This window comes from Hyalella azteca, unplaced genomic scaffold (genome assembly GCF_000764305.2).
Source record: "Hyalella azteca isolate HAZT.00-mixed unplaced genomic scaffold, Hazt_2.0.2 contig1933, whole genome shotgun sequence".
Lineage (NCBI taxonomy): Eukaryota > Metazoa > Arthropoda > Malacostraca > Amphipoda > Hyalellidae > Hyalella > Hyalella azteca.
In genome coordinates, this window is record NW_025932225.1 from 346,051 (window position 1) to 365,443 (window position 19,393).

A 19,393-nucleotide genomic window follows, 5' to 3' on the forward strand; every position below is an offset into this window, starting at 1 on the left:
ATTACGGAAACGTTTTATTCGTTTTCCAAATTAACTAGCCTGTTATGGCAAATATATGGATAAAAGGATCGCCATATGTAATGACATACATGGGATTTATTTCTTTCTAGTGTCCAACACAGGTTTGCAAACGATCAAGTTCTGTCATGAGAGCGGCATGTTGCTTAAATTGGTGCACTTATCGTACATCCTACCGTGTATAAGAGAAGATACTAGTATTATCGTTTTTCAACATACTAGTATTATCGTTCTACTCGTATTATCGTTTTTCAACATACTAGTATTATCGTTCTACTGGTATTATCGTTTTTCAACATACTAGTATTATCGACTAATACAGCTACTACTACAGGTAACTAATATAGTTACTACTGCAGGGAACTAATACAGCTACTACTACAGGTAACTAATATAGTTACTACTGCACGCAACTAATATAGTCACTACTGCACGTAACTAATATAGTTACTACTGTAGGTAACTACTACCGGTAAAGTGTGCGCGAATCCATTTATAAATGGTGCAACGAGTTGCCCACCTTCAAGTAACGAGTTGCCCACACCAAGAATGCGTGGTGCCTCAAACGTGGATTTTCTCAACAGATACATGAGGGCCATAAATATTTACGACGGTACATGATCCGCTGAAAACCGTATATATACTTGTGATGTTTTTTTATCTCTCTCTTTTGATATTTTTATCTCTCTCTCTCTCTCTCTCTCTTGTGATATTTTTGATCAATCTCTCTTGTGATATTTTTGATCAATCTCTTTTCTGATATTTTTGATCACTCTCTTTTGTGATATTTTTCATCACTCTCCCGTGTGATATTTTTGATCTCTCTCTCGTGTGATATTTTTCATCACTCTCCCGTGTGATATTTTTGATCACTCTCTCGTGTGATATTTTTGATCACTCTCTTTTGCGATATTTTTGATCACTCTCCCGTGTGATATTTTTGATCACTCTCTTTTGCGATATTTTTGATCACTCTCTCGTGTGATATTTTTCATCACTCTCTTTTGTGATATTTTTCATCACTCCCGCTCTGCTATTTTTGATCTCTGAATGAAACATTTTCAATTTATCATGTTTGATATTCAGGGACAGCAAAGCTGCATTACCTGCTATGGTACCCAGATAATCGTTGAGATAATTCAATCCTCAGTTACGCATCAGCTTCGACAATTGCTTCACTTCCCTCAAACCCTGCATCAAACGTATACCCTGTATCATATGTATAAGAAGGTATCCTTGTATCTCTTTATGACTTATCATAAACTTTTTTGTGCATTAAAAGCAAAGAAAACACCAAGCAAATTCACCATATCGATATTGAAAACGTTTCAGAGTCCAGCTCCATCATCAGTTCGAAAAACTAAAAATGAATAAAATCATATTTAATTCATTTTATTAGAAACGTTTTCAATATCGATATGGAGAATTTGCCTGGTGTTTTCTTTGCTTTTAAATTCCTTGTGAACTTGCGATATAAGCAGAAAGATAATATAAGTTTTTGTGCGTTACAGTGAATGCAGCACTGGCTGGCCGAGCGACGAAGCGATGGACGACAAACTCGCTGATCGTCTCTGGAAAGAGTCGCAGAAGCTGGTCGGGCTCGCCAAATGAACCTTATGCTTAAGACGTCGTCTACGGATGCAAACCTAACCTATAGAGAAATATGTTTATGTACGTTAATGGAGGGCAAGGAAGACAACTCAATGATCAGTCGGTTTTCTACTAGGCAAATTTTCATGAAGCTATTCTCATAATTTCTTCCGCTCCTCTATTTTTTGGTACAGTTTAGCTTTAGGATTAACGTATCGAATGTTACTCAATAATGGATGTTTCGAGTGTGCGTAATTGTTAGTTAATAACAATTATTACGTTATAATACAATTATTTGTATTATTATTATTACTGTAATAAGAGTGATGCTAGAGAGCTTGACCGTCTTAGCTGGTGGACTTCTGAGAACTATCATGGTTCGTGTTGCGTTCAATACAATTTAATATCTCGTTTTCATTTGACCTTATGATGATATGCTTTTGATTTACATGTTTTTATACTTAATTCAAAACTAAATTTCATCTTTTAACGTAGAATGCTTCCGCTTGGTAAGTTGGTTAATCTAACAGGTGTTCTTAACTTGCAGTATTTATATTACTTATTGTAATCTACCGATCAAATAGCTTACAAATTCAGTACATTAAAACTCGTGTCTCATCTAATAACGCAACTTGCGGAATTAATACATGGATATTTTCATACTTTACCTCTGGGTACATACCTCTGAAAGTGCTGTACTGCTTCGTAATCTGCCGGCTAAATTAGGTATTAGCTCTGTTCTAAATGATATTATTTTCTAGTTGATCGATTTGAATTGTTTTCGATGTGAGGTCAAAGAATGAATGCTGTGAGTTCTTTTATATATATTTTTATATAAATATATGTTAAATATATTCTCAGTATTGAATCACTGTTTGTTCTTTCGGCTAAAATAAGCTTCAATACCTAAAAAATCGGTGTTTATGGGGGAGTTTGGCAAGAATTCAATTTCCATAATTATTAAAACCGTAAGATTTATTGTGACTTCTGCATTTTGTTATTTTAATTCAGGTTACTCGTTACAAATTATACAACGGTCTGAAATTCAGTTCAATTTTAAGTTAGATACATTTTGTTACTTGTAACCTTTATTAGTCTTTCCTCTTTTCGTCGATAGAAACGTCAAGTTTAGTTAGTAAAATGTTGACATGACACTAGTAAATGAATCTCTGCCAGCCTCCAGGATATTTTGTAGAACTAGCAAATTTTAGAGTAAGTATTCTTCTTCTATGAAACGGCGAGGCTTGCGTCGTTTATTGCGACCCTTCTTGCGTTTTCTTGTCTTAGGCGCGCGGTTAGCGTCCTCGTAGGCGGCCCTATCGATGAAATCCGAGACTCCCAAGAAGGTGGCGGAATGCGGGACCTGAGGGTGCACGAGGCTCGCTTGGAAGTCGATGGAGTCAACTGGATTGCCAGGAAAGTGGTCGATGGCTACGCCATGTGACCCGAAACTGATCTCTTTAGGAGGTTTTCTGGGAAAACCTCTTAGGTTTGGCCCGGCAAAATGGGGATGAAATTCGTGAGGTGACCCAAAGAAGGATTCTTGAGGTGTCAATGGGTGAACTATAGGAGGTGGAGGTGGTGGTGGCGGTAGGGGTGGATGCCTGGGTCTGAATCCATGAAAGCCATCTATATTGGGGTGCGTTTCAATCAAGTTAACGGAAGGGAAGTGCGATCTCGGGAGAGCTTGGTCACCTTCGCCGCTATTTTTCTTCTTCTTCTTACGTCTTCTCTTAGGTTTGGTATTGGAAGGGCTTGGAGTGGAAAGGGTTTTCGATAAATCAGTTTCATCTACCAAAAAATTGTCAGTGTTCACAGAATCATGTAGAGAATGTGATATTTGAGACGAATCCGATTTGGTTGTAACTTGCACGCCACCGGAAGATGGACTTCCAAAGTCGCTATCGAAAAGATTAGTTCGACCTCTAGAATTTACCGCGAGATTTGACCTGCTCCTATCACTGTCGAGTGAAGAGTATGATGAAGTAACAGGAGGACCATTATTGTGAGATGGTATAGCTGTTGTTGAGAACGATGATACAGCCCCTCCGGAATCAATTGGGTTAGGCCGACCACGATGAGGGGAATGCAGGTGATGGATGAACGGAGGAGGGAAACTTGGTGATGGGGGTGGACCAAATCCTCCAGGATGTGGCGGAGGAAAATCACCCGGCCCCCCAGCTCGAGTGAACGGTGTAGTTGGGAAGATGGGAGAGTGAGGACCAAATGGAGTAGAAGACCCAAAGAATGGAGGCGTGATCGGTCGTGGTGGAGTTGGGGTTGGTGAATGTAATGGATCTAGAGTCGTAGGACGAGATCTATTGCCAGGTCGCCTTTTTCGAGAGTTGGGGTGGCTTGAAGGATCTCGTTCCAATGGTGGAGAACCAATTCCATCCCTCAAGCGTCTCGATGGAGTCCCGCGAGTTTGGCTGAACGGGCGAGCAGTCGTTCGAATGGGTGATGGAGTCGTTGGGAAAGGAGAAGTTGGAAACAATGAACTAGCTGTCGTAAATTCAGATCTTTGTCGTGTGAATGGAGGAAGAGATGAAGGTGTTCGAAGACGTGGGATCAAGCCAATGGCACTAAGAATTTCCGGAAGTGGGGTAGTTGATACATAAACAGTTGAGTTTATGAAGACTGGGGAACGATGTGGGCCTAGTGCCGTGATGCTCACATCGTCTCCCAGATCAGGGTGCAGGCTATCGCGCCCGCGTATCAAATCTTGAGCTTGATTGTTACCGAACGCGATTGCTGTAACAGTTGGGCCTGGCTCAAATGAAGGAACAGTTACTGGTCTAATTCTGTTTCTCCTAGTGGGGGCTTTAAACGATACAGGCTTGGGTGTTAAAGGAACTGGAGTACCTTTTGAAGAATTTGGAGCAAAAGTAGAGCTTCTGAAACCAGAAGCCGAACCAGTGGATCCAGGCGTCTCATAACTGGAAACCGTGGTTCCAGTGGGAGTCCCATAATCTGTAGAAGGAGTTGAAGGAGCCCCATATTCTCCTGAAGGCGGAGAAGGTGCCCCGTACTCTCCAGAAGGCGTCGAAGGAGCGCCATATTCTCCGGAAGGTGTCACTGGTGGTCCATACGTGTCACTGGGAAGATTAGGTGCTCCGTATTTGCTAGAAGGTGAACTTGGGGCATCATATCCACCCGATGGGGTTGTTACCGGAGGGCCGTATTCCCCAGCTGGGGTCGAGTTCGGAGGACCATAATTTGGTGACGGTGAGTTATCAGGAGTTCCGTACGTATTTGCTGGTGGATCTACTGAACTTCCTCCGTAACCAGTAAAAGGTGTGGTTCCTTGAACATTTCCACCAAATTGATCCGAGGTTGGTAATGTTGAACCCTCCTGCCCATCGTTGTTATATCCTGGAGTCGAAGTCGGAGTAAATTGAGTAGGAAATGGAGTAGTATTGAATGTAAAAGGATTATTAGTTGATGGTTGGTTACCTTGGCCTCCAGCAAATGATGGAGTAGTGCCTCCAAATACTCCTTGGTTGCTACCAGGATTGTAATCTGGTCCAAATGAGGATCCTCCTCCACCTTGGTTCGTAGTAAAGAAAGGCGGGGAGTTGGTGACAAAAGTTCCACCATTGTTGTTGAAATTATTATTATCGTTGTTGTTGAAGTTATTGTTTCCGTTGTTCAGGTTATTGTTGCCAATGTTGAAGTTATTGTTGCTGTTCAAGTTATTATTTCCATTGTTAAAGTTATTGTTGTTGAAGCTGTTATCATTTCCATTATTGTTGGTGAATTGATTAGGATTTATAAAGTTTGAAGTATCGCCATTTCCGTTATTTTGCCGAAAAATAGTGGCACCATCGGCCCTAACCTGGCCTCCTCCATTATTGTTCTTATTCAGTTCTGTCAGAAGGCCACCGAATGAGTGAATATTTTCATTATTATTCAAATTATTCAGATTTCCATTATGAGTAATGACATTGCCATTGGAAACTGTGCCCAGGATATGCGACTGGACGTTGCTGCCTAGAGTGTTTGTGTGGATGATGTGGTGATTGTTAAGATTTGGGGGGAAGATAGGGTCTTGGCTCAGGATGATAGACGGTCTCTTGATGATTACTGGTTGATTGCCCAACGTGATGGACGGGACATTTTGCCCGTTGAAATTTGAAACAACCTGGCCTACTGAGTTGCTGTTCAGATCGTTCCTTAGCAACTGTCCTTGGTTTCCGATGAGATTGTTTCCTCCGTTAGAGATCCCATGGCTGATGTCACCGTCATGTTTAATGAAGATGCTGTTTTGGCCGAAATTTTGAGGGCTGGCAGTGCTTATGGTGATCACTGAACCTCCGAGGCCATTGTTGTGGTTAAAATTATTGTTCGTATTCCCGAAATTCGGGTTTGTAACTCCTGCATTGACGTTTCCAAAACCATTGATTATGGCATGAGAGTTGTCCGAATTGATTATACCCGAATTTCCTAAATTGGGATTATTGCCAAAAGGGCTTCCGAAAGAGTTTTGATTATCGTTGCTGTTGCCCCATACGACCTGACTGTTACCAGAATTGCTGTTGCCTAAAATTCCGTTGTTGACTGAATTTCCGTGATTACTAACGCCGTTTAAGTTATTTGTGCCACCAAAGTTGCCATTAGCACCGAAATTGTTGTTCCCGCTGGCGGTGATTGTGGTGAAGGGAATTCCTGGGGCAGGAGTGTGACTGTGACTGAGAATTTGTCCGTTGCTATTGGTTTCGATAATAGTCACTCCGCCGGCTAACAGTTGCCCGTTCCCGAAATTGTTTACATTGTGACCGTTACCGGTGCCAAAATTTTTGTTGCCACTGATCCCTAAAGCATTATTGTTGCTACCGCCGTTCCCGTTGAATACATTCAAATTAGAATTTAACGCCCCTTGGCCCTGGACACTGAAAGAATTTCCGTTCGAGTCGGCTATGAATTGACGGTCACCGTTGAAATTATTTATACCTCCATTATTTTTGTTGAATATATCTTCGTGAAGCTGACTCCTAAAAGTGTTCTGGCCGTGTACGGAGTTGTCAACTGATGATGATGAATCTTCTGGGACGTTGTTAGAGTTTGAACCCTTTTGGGTATTTTGTTGATTAATGTTTTTGTTTCCAAGGCTTCCATTTACAGAAGCGTGAAAAATATTGTGGTTCTTGTTTCGTAGGTTAATGGCGTTGTTTCCATTATTTAAGTTGTTTTGAATGTTATTTTGTCCCAAACTTCCTCCGTTGCCAGCTGTTCCCTGTCCTCTAAAGCTATTAATTATATTAGATGATCCAGTTCCTGAAAATCCATTGTTGAAAGAAATGGACCCAGTGCCGAGTGTCCCAGAAGCGTGGAAAATGTTTCGTCCAGTAGAATGTCCGTCTGTAAGTTCGAATTCCGGAATATTAGGAAATAAAGACTGTTTTTTTGATGTCTGGGCATCAAATTCATTTGATTTCGGTGTGGTGAATAAGATAATTGGTTCACTTCTCCCTCTCCAGTCTTCATTTGGATTTTCGCCATCATCAACTGATATTTCATTCTGTGTACTATCAACTTCAACTCCGAAAATACCAGGGAAAGCTGATTCGAGGGAAAATGCAGGCGTGGTAGGGGCTTTTGTTGTCGACCGAGGCGATAAATCGATGTTGGGGATGTCAGGGAAAAGTGATGGAACTGGAGACGTGGGAGGCGTTCTATGCTCATCGTCATTTGACGACGAAGACAATATTTGCGAAGGAGATTCTATGAAGATTGGTGACCTGGATGTTCCAAAAACAGGGCCCGGAGGTGTCACAAGAATTGCTCCTTTTTTTGAAGAACCTGTCTGCTTGAAGAATGAGTCCTGGCTTCGTTGTTTGCCTTTCACGCGATCTTGCGCAACGGCTTTTGGTTTTTCTTCGGGAATATCCGCGTAGTCCTCGAAGTAAGGTTCAGGGCCATCACCTACTGGAGTTGAAGCCTTTTTTCGGATACCCTTTTTGGATTCACCAGATCCAGGTTTGGGATTTTTAATTCCCCTACTTGAAGATATGAGGCTTGCTAACGATATTTTTGCAGGCTTGCCATTTCTTCTCTGGCTTATGACATGGTTACTTGATCGTTCATTAATAATTTTCTGAATTTTAGCTGTTACTGATGTAGAATCTTCTTCCGAATCGTCATTACTTTCCAGAAGGCTGTCAAGATTGTCGCCGTAGTCTTCAATTTTGTGAGATTCTGTATGAATCCTGCAAGTAAAATGAAGCACATTATTAAACGAAATGATTTCTTAGAGTTAGGATTTAACAGGATTCTTATGATACGTACTTTCAACTCAATAATTCTCCTCTGATTTGATTGATTTCCCTTGCCAGTCCCCAAAATACTTAAGGAGAGGAAACAACGCAGATAAGAAGTACAGACAGACCAATTCTATTATTCGTTCATTGAATGTTTAACAAGTCCAGAGGAATTTAAATCGTTTTATATTCACTCGAGTTTAATGGTTTTACTTTCTGGTGGAGAATTGACTCAACATGAAATTTCATCATCTATTAAGTGCCAAGCAAATAACTGTGGCTCATTTTTAGCGCATTTTCTCATTTATGGAAAAAATGCACTATTGTGCTCGCCATGTCCGTCCGTCCGTCCGTCCGTCTGTCTTTCTGTCTGTCCGTCCGTGACTTCGCGTTTTCGTCGACGAGAAAATGCGCTCTCTCTCACTCACTGCAGTGAGTACTGAGTTATATTTTTTACTGTATTCACTACCATTTACTACCACTTAGAAACTGCAATTCCTCATTAATTATATTTCTTGTCCATCGTGGTCGCGATGTGCTCACCTGTTGCCCTGTCCGTCCGTGACGTAGCCGATGATGTGTTCACCTGTTGCCCTGTGCGTCCGTGACGTAGCCGATGATGTGCTCACCTGTTGCCCTGTCCGTCCGTGACGTAGCCGATGATGTGCTCACCTGTTGCCCTGTCCGTCCGTGACGTAGCCGATGATGTGCAGGTCGCCGTTGGCGTCGATGAAGCCGTAATGGCCGCTGACAGAACCATCGTCGTCGCGCCGCTCGTGTCGGAAGTGCTTGGCGCCGCCCTTTGTACCGCGGGTGTCGTAGCCGAACTCGTAGCCGCCCTGGGGTTATAATTTTGTTTTAACCCTCTTCATACTGCACTATTTTGCAACGTTATTATCGTACATAATCTTAGTATATTTCTATTTATGTAATACGAAATGGATCAAAAATGTTTAAATGGATTCTATCGTCAGCGACAACTTTACTCTTATTGAATGTTTGGAATGCGAACTTTCCGCCACAGAATTCGTACCCTCACTTTCGTAGAACAGTTAAAAAGTCATGCTCAGATTCTAGTGTCAATAATAGTTATATTTTAGATGTTTCTTTGTGTCACGTACTTTTCATACCCGATCTTTTATTTGCTTTGCCGTCCAAATGTGGGGTTGCAATAGCTTACTTAACTTCTGCAGTCAATTTTATTTTGTCGCAAGTTTGTATTTTGCATTTCATTTCAAATCGTTACAGCAGAATAGTTTGAACATCAATTTTAAACTATTGTATTATTTCCCGAAACATAATCATGGGATTATTATCGACAGTCACGGAAAATCCCAGCGTCCTTCTTCAAGAATATTACGACGTTTTTACTGCGCGCGTCCAGGCTAGCGATGAAGCAGGCGCGGGCGCCGCGGTTCAGAGCGCAAACTTGGGACGCGCTCGGCCTTGCGCCGCTGTCCCGGTGACACGCCACTGCGCTAGATAGAGCATCACGCTTGCGTTACGCAATGCGTACGAAGCGTACGTGCGTGCGTGTTTCTGGGTCATCTTGAAGATAACGCGAGTTGTAATTATCTGTGGACGCTCCTAATGACGGCTGCAATCGAACGCGAGCGACAAGGACGACTGAATATACCAGTTTGAAATTATCTTTTAATAACTTGAATTTCAAAAGACTGAGCACAAACTTCTAAATTTATTCACGGAAGACACTTCACTGCAATTAGCAGGATCTCAAATGCCCTGAACTTCTTCGTTTCCATTCAACCCCTCTGCAAGTTTCATGATTTTTCGTTTTATTGTTGAAGAGAGCTGCTGCATGTCTTAAATTTGCGTCTCTATTTAATTTAAAAAAATAATTGCCATTGTCCAAATAATGACTCAGTTTCTAACTCAAAGTACGAGCAGTAAGCGCGCTTTGCACCGCTGCGCTATTTTATCGATGAAAACTGGATCAGGATAACTTGAACATGGGCAAATAGTGGACCATTAGTCTCTAATTTTTCTCAATGTTGTTATCGGGTCGATTTCCTGAATCCAAAGTTGCTTGGGTCACTTAAACAACATCCGATTAATAACTCGCCAGGTCAGTTCCTGCGCCAGATCTTGCCAACAAGCCGCGTCTCTTACGAGCAATAAACTGTAAAGGGGTAATGAAATAAACTTATATTGTTTTGCGTTGACGCTTCAATATCGTTGATGGAATGGCCTTGCAATATTTTCTGAATATCATTTCAATTATTATTACAAGACTTCTCTTTAACTTCACTTCTTGTTTGTTTGTCTGTCTGTCTGTCTGCTACAAATCTTAAAATCGATATTTAACACACTTCTACCTGTCCAATCGATCTGAAATTTTGCACACTTGCGTAAAGTTGGAGACAATGCATTAATCAATTTACAGAATAAATAATTTTGTAAATTAATTTTTTTTTTATTATTAAAAAAAATTAAAAAATAATTTCGTCTGCTACAAATCTTATAATACATATATGACACAATTTGACCTGTCCAATTGATCTGAAATTTTGCACAATTGCTTAAAGTCAGAGACAATGCATGAATCAATTGACAGAATAAATAATTTTGAAAATTTACAAAATTTTGATATCTTAAAAAATTTCTGAGAATTAGTTTTTTTCAATATTTGAAAATAAAATTAGGAATTCATTGTACATGTGTAACATCCAGGACACTGAATTTTTCAAAAGTGTTGTCTTTAAAAAGTAATTTTTAAACTCATATTATTTTATATTCTAAGGTATAATATATTTTAGTCTCCTATCGTTTGATCGTGTTCACAAGAAGAAATTGCTTGTGTTCAGTTCAAGACTATAGTAATATGCCCGGTAATTTTTTATTTATTTTATGGTATAATATATTTAAGTCTCCTATCGTTTGATCGCGTTACCTAGAAGATATCGCTTGTGTTCAGTTTAATATTATAGTAATAAGCACAGTAACTTTTATTTTTAATTTTAAGGTATATTATAGTTATGTCTCCTATCGCTTGATCGTGTTCACAAGCAGAAATTGCTTGTGTTCAGTTCAAGACTATAGTAATATGCCCAGCAATTTTTATTTATTCTATCTAGGGTCTAAATATTTAAGTCTGCTATCGATTAATCGCGTCAACTATAAGATATCGCTTGTGTTCAGTTTTTGATTATAGAAATAAGCTCGGTAACTTTTTTTAGATTCTAAAGTATAATATGTTTGTCTCCTAACGTTTGATCGAGTTCACAAGCAGAAATTGCTTGTGTTCAGTTCAAGACTATAGTAATATGCCCGGTATTTTTTTATTTATTCTATGGTATAATATATTTAAGTCTCCTATTGTTTGATCGTGTTAACTAGAAAATATCCCTTGTGTTCAGTTTAAGATTATAGTAATAAGCTCAGTAATTTTTTTATATTCTAGGGTATAATATATTTAAGTCTCCTAACATTTGCTCGTGTTGACAAGCAGAAATTGTTTATGTTCAGTTCAAGACTATAGTGATATGCCCAGTAATTTTTTTATTTATTCTAGAGTATAATATATATAAGTCTCCAATCGCTTGATCGCGTTAACTAGAAAATATCGCTTGTGTTCAGTTTAATATTATAGTAATAAGCTCAGTAACTTTTTTATATTCTAAGGTATAATATATTTAAGTCTCCTATCGTTTGATCGTGTTCACAAGCAGAAATTGCTTGTGTTCAGTTCAAGACTATAGTAGTATGCCCGGTAATTTTTAATTTTTTCTAGGGAATAATATATATAAGTCTCCTATCGTTTGATCGCGTTAACTAGAAGAAATCGTTTGTGTTCAGTTTAAGATTATAATAATAAGCTCAGTAACTTTCTTAAAAGACTTCTCTTTAACTTCACTTCTTGTTTGTTTGTTTGTTTGTTTGTCTGTCTGCTACAAACCTTATAATCGATATTTAACACACTTCTACCTCTCCAATCGATCTGAAATTTGGCACACTTGGGTAAATTTGGAGACAATGCATGATTCAATTGACAGAATAAATAATTGTATAAATTAAAAAAATTTTTTTCACTATTAAAAAAAATTGAAAAATAATTTCGTCTGCTACAAATCTTATAATCCATATATGACACAATTTGACCTGTCCAATTGATCTGAAATTTTGCACAATTGCAAAGTCAGAGACAATGCATGAATAAATTGACAGGATAAATAATTTTGAAAATTTACAACATTTTGATATCTTAAAGAGTTTTGAAAAATAATTTTTCTTTTCAATATTTAAAAATAAAATTAGAAACTCATTGTACATGTGTAACATCCAAGACACTGGATTGTTCAGAAGTGTTGTCTTTAAAAAGTAATTTTTAAACGCATATTATTTTGATATATCCAGGTACCGACGTCATGCATTCGTAGCAATAAAAATCCGTGAAATTCAAGCCTGATGCTCAGCCAGGGAGCGGCGAGCCAGGCGCGTCGCAAGGGCGTCGGGCAGGCGTGACGACGCAGGCCTCTTCAGTTACAACACGCAAAAGACCTCGACACGCGAATGGCACCTGGGCCGTATTGTCAAGAAATTCAAGAGTTTGTTACTACTTCGGTCAATCACTGATGGCATCTCAAGCTAAAACCACCAATCACAGACAAGAAATCGTCCGTTACGTGTGTTAAATCAAGTTTGAAAGTCCGGCCTCGGAGGCTCACAAGCATGTGTGTTGGTTCCAAGTCCTAAAGTAAAAGATAAGTGTTCGTAAAAATGGAGTAATACTACACCTATTAAATTGAGTAAAAATTTCAGAATAGGAATTTAAGTTCTTGGCTTAGTAAGGTTTTTTAGGGTTATTCCTTTTCGGTACAGGTATTGTTAGTTCCAATAACGAAACACTTATCTCACACACCTGCCGTTTGAGTTGAATTATTCAAGATGCGTGATAGTGCTTGAAGCCTCGTGCACAAACCACCATGTTGGCCCAAACACTAAAGGCGCTATCAGATGATGGCAAAATATTATCCCAGTTAATCCATATTTAGGGTTAGGTTCAAGCAAATAACGGCCAGCTGGGTTCACGGGACTCGGCGCGTCGCGAGTCTGGACAGCCGCGGTCAGCGCACCTCCAAGCAAATCACAGCTTATGTGGGTATAAAATTTACGTAGAATGTTGCACGTATTGTGGAAATGTTCACGTAAATTTAGCAAAAAACATTTACGTAATGCTTTGGTTTTTCACATCGAAATGTATCATTGTAACATCAGAGTTCACGATTTGTGAAGTCCATAATAAATATAAGGTTGATTCGCAAACTCGAGTTTTTGAATTTAAGATTGTATAAAAAGTTGGGAAAGGCAAATTTTTGCCGGATTTTTTGGTGGTTCGTAGATTTGGTGGATAATCAAGCTATCGTCATATATCCAACGAAAAACCAAAATACTCAACTAATTTGGAAAAAGTGTTGCACACAAATGGTTCAGGATCAAGAGAATCATATTTGGAGGTCATTCATTAAACTTCAAACGGTCAAACCTCTATCAAAATTACAAGTCGTTTTTAAACTTCATAACTATTTAAAATGAACTAATCCTCAACACTTATTTTTAGGAACTTGAATCCTGTTTCTAGTGATCGAGAGGGAAGAACTGAAAAAGCAAACTCAATTTTTCATTCATGTCTTGCTTTAGGCAGTATAGCGATCAGATGGGAAAACTAAAAACCTTCGAAAAACAATCAATTTTAAATTTTATTTCTAAATACGCATTTTAGGTTTAACAAAATTGGATACTGCATTAAATGGCCACTAATTTTTTTATATGACCATTGATTTCCATCATCACTCATCAAGTCGCAAGCGTCCACGTCATATCGCGATTAATATCCGTCCTAAAACGTAAACATATACGGAGGAACGGCGCAGCCTTCACGCACGACTCTTCTCTGTTAACCATTAAATTTAAGACAGTTATCACACTCATCACGAAGGTTATATTACGTAAATATTGACCACAAATTTCGCTGCCTAAACCTCCTGCTACTTTTCGCATGCTCGATTGGCGGCAGTACATCCATCGATCTCAATAAGCATCGAATTTCCCATGCTTAAAACCCATATGCGCACTGGAATAGAAGGTTACGTCTGCACCTTGCGTCTGATGAAGCATATCACGACTAATCTATTAAGGTAATTTAGTCTTACTGTGACTTATGAATTTGTTTCCAGACGAACGACTTCTTTGCTAGAGTGACTTGGAATTGTAGCATAGAATTTCACATTATAGAGAATGAAATTGAACGTGGACAGTTCGCGGAAATCTTTTTCCTTTCAAGCTTAAAGACATCGTTTGTTTCCGGTTTCATTTGAAAATGTTTTTCATCAACTAGGAGCTTATAGTATATTAGTGCCAGCGCTAAAGAATAGACCGAGTTTGGACTGTCGGATTCAATGTATGCTATTTCAGATAAAAGTGTGCATTGAAAGACGACTCGCATTTGTGAAAATGGTACATGGTATGGTGAAAATGATGCAACGTGCATGGGTGGAAATGATATAAGGTGTAGGTGAAAAAATGCAACGACTTTCGTTAAAAATTTCAGCACCAAACTATAAAAAAATGTTACTCAGGACTCACTGCTGTGAGTGAAAGAGAGCGTATTTTCTCGTCGACGAAATCATGAAATCGCGGACGGACGGACGGACGGACATGGCGAGCACAATAGTGCCTTTTTTCCATAAATGAGAAAATGCGCTAAAAATACCTAAACATAACTGTGGCTCATCTTGCGACAACCATGATGCATTTTTGCACATTTCGCTCATGTGTGAGTCACCCTGACCCACATTGTCCCGACAAAAGGGCGCTTAAGTGTTACGTCCACTCTCTGCTCGTGCTGTGGGTAAGATTCGCTACTTAAGAAGCGCCTTAATATTTTAACTATAAGACCCTTACATTTTTCTGAGTGCCACTTGATAGTAGCCACAACCTGCCTGTGCACGCACTGAACGCACGCACGCACACTGCGTGATGTTCACGCAGGATTATTAACTTCACGCTTGGTCACGCACATTCGTAGACCGTCACGCTGCAGCCACGCATGCGCACGGTCGTATGTTAAGGTGGACTCGACTTACGCGGTCGTAACGATTACAGCGACTCATGCGTAAGACACGCGTTCGTGATACGTAATTCTTGTGAATTACTTTGAGGATTTGATTTGACAAGTTTATATGTTTAATTAAGATACTTGAAATAAAGGGAATTTTGTGCATCCTTTTAAAAAATGGTCTGTTTTGTTACGGCTGAAACTAGCGGTAATTTTTATATTATAAAGGAACGCATAAAGCAGGAACTGATTTTACAAATTATTTTCTGAATTTAAATAGAGTTATGTTTGAAACTTATTTTATTTGTAAAAAATGGACTGTTTTAATGTGGTTCGTACATATGACACCTTGGTCGTAAAAACGTGATTTTTCAACTTGAATATGAAAAAACTTGAAAAGTTGAAGTAAAGACTGTGGGGTCTTAGCCGATAAAAAATATTCACGCTCTTTTCAAACTAGGAAAATCCTAAATTATTCACGCTCTTCCCAATTTGTCCAATGAGCGATGCACTTCTGCCGTCTGTGGGTCATCCCAACCCAGTTAGGCGTATCAGTGCTACATCCGTTCGCTGCTCGTATATATATGGTGAGAGGCACAAATTTATCCATAGTGTGTAACAATTCCCACAATATAACCCATTGATTTTTCTGAATAAATAAGTGACAGTCATGATAATTTGGACGTCGAATGCAGAGATTTGAACATCGGTAGACGTTATGCAAGATCGCAGGGAGCGAGAGACGACAGCTTAAAGATGGTCCTGGACGTCCTGGACTGCGTAAGACTGCGGTGCTGCAACGCGCAGTTCCGATGTAGTCACCAAGCCGGTCTCCTCTCACGATCAGTGGGAGCGAATGCTATAGGCTCGTACTTACATTTCCTGATATGTAGCTGGGTTAAATATAATATAAATAATCACTTGGCTCTATAAGAAAGAAGAGGTAAGACATCGAATAAAATAATCCATATAAATGCATGAAATAAATGATCGCTATAAAATATTTCCCGTGAAATACATGATGCGGCTCTTTATTTACTCGGCAGCCACGGGACAGACAAATATCCATGATCGATTTCATTGTTATTTTGAATGAGTTTTTTACATTTCAAATCAGAATTTTTATTTAGAATATTCTCCTAGAAATTGTGGCGGGTAACTCGACCATGTATGGCGGAAGATGACCATAGGGAAGGATGGAATTGTGATGCAATTAGAATTGCTGATGGCAATAGCGTTATGCAATGACGTCTGGTGTCACTATTGCTGTGAATGTGCTTACAATATATACTGGGAAAATGATAAATAGGACTTAGTTCCGTTGTAAAAAATGATTTTTTTCAGCACATTTATCATTTTTTTATGTTTATGTCATCAGTTTTTTTTATAAAATGAAAGAATTAAGGCCTCCAGCTGAGAGGTATTTTAGAGATAGTAAAATTTTAAAGTAATAAATTTTAAAACTTTACACGTTGAAAGGTGGTCGCATGTTAGTTTTCATCAATGACTTAAATCACGTTAAATACTGTCATCAACAAAAATTACACAGGTTGGCAGCACTGTTAATGAAATAAAATTTAAACAAATTCCAACAATTATTAAGGTCCGTACTATACTTTATTAATAAAAGATTACTTTTTATACTATATTACGAAATTCGATAGATTCGAATAGAATTACCATCTTAATTACTAGTCCGATATCCGACATCTCTTCTTCCGAAATTAAGAATCATTGTGTATCAACTGAAAAATTAGGGAAGATTATATATACAATTGCTCCGAGTGTAAAGATAAATGGATAATTATAATTCATGTAAATGGCAAATTATAATCACGCAGGGCCTTGTTGTTTGTCTTACTCGGGTCAAGGATAAAATTAATACAGATTAAATTCCGATCACACTTTTTGAAAACACCCAATTAGAGATAAGGTATCTCTCAAGCTTATAAATGATTAACTGAGAAAACAAAGACGATAATAAATATCATTAGAAGTCTAAAAATTAATAAATACAATGATGATCCAGTTTAAAGGCAATGCAGCATAGGGGAAAAAATATATAAGTGAAAAAATAATTAAACATTAGTTGAATAAGCCGATGATTTCATTGGAGTTTGATAGAACAGTTGGCGTACATATGCGTGACTTTTAGCTGATCAATAAAAATATTTCCGGCGACTTAAAAAATAAATTTCAAAGTAATCGTTTTATTACTTTTGCTTGTAATTGTCTCAAGTTCATGCTCCTATACATTTGAGTTAAACCATTATCAAAATAACAATAAAGGTTCAGATATTCATTTAGAGCCTAGAAAAATGCACATTTTCTACAACCAACACCAACGAACAGCCTCCCTGATAGCATCGTTGACGCTGCGAGTATGAATGCCTTCAAGAACAGACTAGAGTCCTAGACGAAGCTATGCAGGAGCACATGTATGTTCAGTTTTGAAATGCCTATGTATAGCACCTTGCGAGCCTTACAATAAGTCCAGCAGCTATCTTAATAAATTCGTCAGTTATGGAAAGATCGGGTTCAGAAGGCCGGATCCCTTGTGAATCAAGTCACGAATAGTACAAGAATCGGCAACTGGCAATGGGCCTATTTCTTCAGTTCCAACACTTCTCCTCTATTTGTCGACTTAGGAAATATATTAATTAAGAGTTGAGATAAGCATAAGATACCTTCTTACCTTGCCATTCATGAGCTGGTACTGAAGACCAGCCTCGTGGTTCTCAACAGATGCGGTGCGTCCGCCCTCAGCAGACACGAGCACCACAGGCAGGGCATCCCGCCGGGTCCTATGCACGCGACTTAACCCAAAAACTAGCGGGAAAGCCGCGAGAATGGCGACCAAAACTTGGAGTGACCTCCACCGCCGCCTCATCGCCACTTAAAGTCAAATATTTTAGCACAAAAATGTCAATAAATTCACTGTCACGACTAACTTGATTTGAATAAGAACCAATGGTAACGAGAACGTTTCCCGGTCAAACATGACCATTAAGCCAGGTCTAGTCTGTAGGAGTTCTACAGAGTGTTTTCATTCTCGATAGCACTTGATTGTAAATTGCAACGGAGTTTTCTGACAATGAAGAATAGTGTTACGTATCAATTCGAAAGACAAACTGAATGCTGAAAAAAATGTTGTCTGTTAAAAATTTTAAACCTGCACCAAATAAACAAGGTTTCAACATTATCATTCATAAATGCTAAAGTTCCTTAACAATAATCAAATAGAGCATTTGCTCAATAAAAATCTCTTATTTATTCAATGAATGGAGGTGAAAAGAAACGAAGACACTCCGATGATTCACGATGCTTGAAAATAACACCTGCTAGAGTTACGAGCGCAACTATAGCGTGACCGCACCGAGTCAGCTCCGGGAGTGGAGTGTGGTGAGGGTCCGGCACGCGAGCTTATTTATATACTTGGTGCACGTGCTGAAAGAATACGATGCTGCTGCTCTCTGAATACTTGAGTTATTCATTACGAGCTTGCTATGTACGTAATTTTGTGCTACATTTATTGATTTTACAGTGAGCTTTACAATAAATCTTGAATTGTTCCACGTCTGTTTGATTTTTAAATCTATGTTAAAACTTTCACTGTGTATAGTATCAAGGTATAACTTCGATACAACCATTTATCTATAATTCTTTTTCTAAAAAGCGTGATATTTTCTTTAAGTCAACTTCATTTTATTTTAGGAAGACCGTCTATATTTAATTATATTCACATATTTCAGTTTTTTCCAATTTCTGAGATATATATCTTATGATTGCTCAAGAATGCCGTTGATGTGGTATAAAGATTTACTTTTTTCACAGATGTTGGAACATGATAATTTGGAAATGGTGACTTCGTCAAAACTTCGAGCTTCCCGAAAGTTTAAGTGAAAACAAAGTTTGAGATTTTTATTGCAGTCAAACCCGACGTAACAATTTTCGTGATTTTGATCTATCATAATCTTTACATATTTATTATTGTTGGATTTTAGCGCTAAAACTTATTGCGATACCCTATGGCCTATGTCAACACACACTTAACCAAGTTAGCCTTTAACTTTGTTTTTGGGTATTAGGTGTTACCGACTGTTTGGGTGGTTGAGTGTGAAGTTAGTCACACCCAAAACTCAAAGTATAACAATATAGAAATAACATACGATAGGCTCGGTTTGTGTTAGTAAATGGACGGCATGCACGCCACGACAGAGATGGACCTTGAAGAAGCCTCTCGCGCGCGCCTGCTGAAGATCGAACGTCTTCTTGCGTCACGCGCGTTCTGACTGTCGTCTGCTGAGGTCGCCACTACATGTCACGACATGTTCAATGCACGAGTGACTCAAAGTCGCACTGTTATTTATGTTAATCCTGAAATATCAACTAAGAAGGACAAAATGTTAGACAACAATAATTTTCTAATCATTATTACCAAGAATAAATTACA

The 19,393-nt window shown here is 38.7% G+C and overlaps 1 protein-coding gene across 1 annotated transcript; it reads right to left on the reverse strand.

The window, feature by feature from the left end:
* Positions 1 to 2,426: 2,426 nt before the first annotated feature.
* Positions 2,427 to 18,080, reverse strand: LOC108667982 (nuclear pore complex protein DDB_G0274915-like). Its single transcript, XM_018155095.2, has 3 exons — positions 17,636 to 18,080; positions 8,538 to 8,704; positions 2,427 to 7,814 (listed from the first exon to the last, which is right to left on the reverse strand). Exons 1-3 carry the CDS (start codon positions 17,828 to 17,830, stop codon positions 2,816 to 2,818), a joined length of 5,361 nt encoding a protein of 1,786 aa, XP_018010584.1. The 5' UTR covers positions 17,831 to 18,080; the 3' UTR covers positions 2,427 to 2,815.
* Positions 18,081 to 19,393: the final 1,313 nt, after the last annotated feature.